Below are 2,738 nucleotides of genomic sequence, written 5' to 3'. Positions count from 1 at the left end.
CAGGGGGCGCTGGGGAGTTTCACTGATCTCCACATTGACACCTGCAGCATCACAGACAGGTAAGGGTGATCCTGGGTCCTTTCAGCATGCCTTTTCAAAGCTTAAAAATAGTGTAGACAGCTGGGGAAAAAGCATTCCATTCTTCCTCTCTCTCTCTCTCTTTTAATCTTTCTACAGAAAATGTGATAGTCATACTTTTTTTTTTTTTTTAGAGAGATTTTTGCTAAAGGGCACATGAGCTTGCCAGAGAGACAGAGAGAGAGACAGTGAGACATAAAGTGAGAAATCCCCAAAGGGGGATGGCCACCCTGCAAACCCTTCTCCTCCATTCTCCTCTCAGGATTTTGGGCACACACACACACCAAGTTTGGGACTCAAACTGCCATCCACTATGTGGGAGCCCAGCAATGTAACCACTATGCCGTCTGCTGGTCCTGATAGTCATACTTTTAATGAGTATTAGGACACTATATCTTGGGGGACCAGCAGATGGTCCTGAGAGGAGAATGGAGGACAAGAGATTATGATGTGATCATCCCACCTGGAGTGTGATTTCTCACTTTCTGTCTTGCTGTCCCCACTCACCCCTGCAAGCCATGTCCTAAGGCAAAATCCTCTAAAGAAAAAAGAAAACTCTTTTTAGTTGTACAAACATTATGTGTATATTATACATACATACACACACACACACAAGCTCTCTCTACATAACATATATATATATATATATATATATATATATTTATAAACTCTCTCATATATATATGCCTTTGCCTGAGGGCACCTGCACTCACCAGGATGAGACAGAGAGACAGAGAGGGACAGTGAGAAAGCACTCCCCCAATGCGGTGTGGTTGTCAGCAATCTCTTCTCCATTTCTTCATCCTATAGGGATTTGGGGCGCACACACACATGCACCTGACATGGTTCTCAAGCTACTGGAGCTGGGAATCAAACTACTCAAGTTAGCCATATGGGATCCAGTTCCCTTAACCACCTGGCCATAGAATTGGCCCCAAATATTTTTAGAAGATATGTATCTTATGAATGTTAATTTAATGTGGTCCCAAGTTTACTCAGTTCATTGTTATCAAAGCAATGGGCAATGGCTTTGTCAATCATACCCTTATCTGTTGGGTGACATTTTCTGGTGCAGGGGAATTTGACAGGTTTATTATGCTTTTAACTTGCATCGTCAGCCATTTGATACCAACTCCTTTGCAGAGAAAATAAGAAGTGATCTCTCCTTTTAGAAAAGTTGCAACCACAGAGGTTGAAGAAATGTCCGTAGTGACATAGACTCAGTGAAGTATGGAGGTGATAAGACAGGAGAAATGTTACATTCGTTGGAACTACAACCACAGTCATGCTGCCTGTTGTGCCTTATGTCTACTGTATAAGGATCTGGCTGGACCAAGACCCTTGGTTACACCCGGAAAACAATATTTCTATGTGATGTAGACGATACTTCAGTGCCTTCCCTTTGGTATCAACTTTTAATAAATAAATAAATGTTACAGGTTACAAAATAAGAAAAGTTATAGGTACACGTCACAGACCTTTTGAAACTTATTTTTTACTTCATAAAACAGAACTTATTAGTTAATCCAATTTTATTTATTTATGAATTTTAGAGAGTTTTTTGCTGTAGGGTGCATGCACTCGCTAGAGAGAGAGACATAGAGATAGAAAGTGAGAAATCACCCCCCCCCCAAGGGGGATGACCACTCTGCAGTCCCTTCTCCTTCATTCTCCTCTTGGGATCTGGGGTGTGCATGCACACGCACCAGGCATGAGTTTGAAGTTTCCAGGTCTGGGACTTGAACCATGGTTGACTATGTGGGAATCCAGTGACGTACCCATTGCACCATCTGCTGGTCCCAGTTAATCCAGTTTTAAACGTAAACTGTAAAATTATCTCCAGCTAAACAGGTTTTAAGTTATAGATCATGTTTAGTGATATACGAGGAGATCTCAAAAGAGACAGTGGAAAACAGAATTATGTAAAAGTTTATTTGGGGGTAAAAAATGTTGGAAGTCCATGCATGGGCTTTTTTATAATATACATTTTTCATGAATATTTTGAAGACCCTTCATATTAAAAGAACGTAATTCCTAGTAAGTAAAAGTTCGCTCATAAGACCTTGATTTTGTAGACCAGTTTTTTCCTGTGAATAGTTCATTGATACATAGGGAAATGTTAATTGATTCAAAGATGAGAGGTGTATAAAGTGAGAATTTGTCTAATAACTTTCACTCTTGACTTTGACATTAGAATTCCGGCACAGATCCAAGACAGCATTTTCTCATCAACCATACACCAGCTCTGGAACCAGGCTGTGATCATGGTGGGGGAGGGCTTGGGCAAGGTTCCAGCCACCTGCTCACTGAGGGTGGGTCTGCTCACGCGGCAGCAGCAGCCCTCCCCCCACCCATCCGTGGACTGAGGAGAGGTGTCCCTGGCTCCACGCTGTGAGTGACCTGAGTTGTCAGCTCAGCTGTGACGCCCGTGTGATTTTCTCTGCTTATAAGACATTATTTTGATATCTTGTCAATTATTCACAAAACATGCTCTGTTGACAGACCATCTCTTATGAAGGTATATCTCAAAGTTTTTTACAAAAAGGATCTATTTTGACTGTATTGCAAGTATGACTAAAAAAGTTAAAAATTACTGTTATAGGCTTTTTTTTTTTAGAGGTTTTTTTTTTTTTTTTTTTTTTTAACGAGTGTGTGCGCCC

General features: G+C 40.9%; 1 protein-coding gene across 1 annotated transcript in view; it reads left to right on the top strand.

The window, feature by feature from the left end:
• Positions 1-2,738, top strand: part of LOC102487571 (contactin-associated protein-like 3) — a 222,793-nt gene that overhangs the window by 120,251 nt on the left and 99,804 nt on the right. The window contains 1 exon segment of the mRNA XM_027768474.1: positions 1-59. This exon segment is cut by the window's left edge and continues 15 nt beyond it. Coding sequence (XP_027624275.1) covers positions 1-59 — 59 coding nt within the window.

The sequence above is a fragment of the Tupaia chinensis genome, unplaced genomic scaffold (genome assembly GCF_000334495.1).
Source record: "Tupaia chinensis unplaced genomic scaffold, TupChi_1.0 Scaffold146604_1, whole genome shotgun sequence".
Classification (NCBI taxonomy): domain Eukaryota; kingdom Metazoa; phylum Chordata; class Mammalia; order Scandentia; family Tupaiidae; genus Tupaia; species Tupaia belangeri.
The sequence above is the reverse complement of the archived record's forward strand: the minus strand, read 5'-3'. Positions and strand labels throughout refer to the sequence as shown.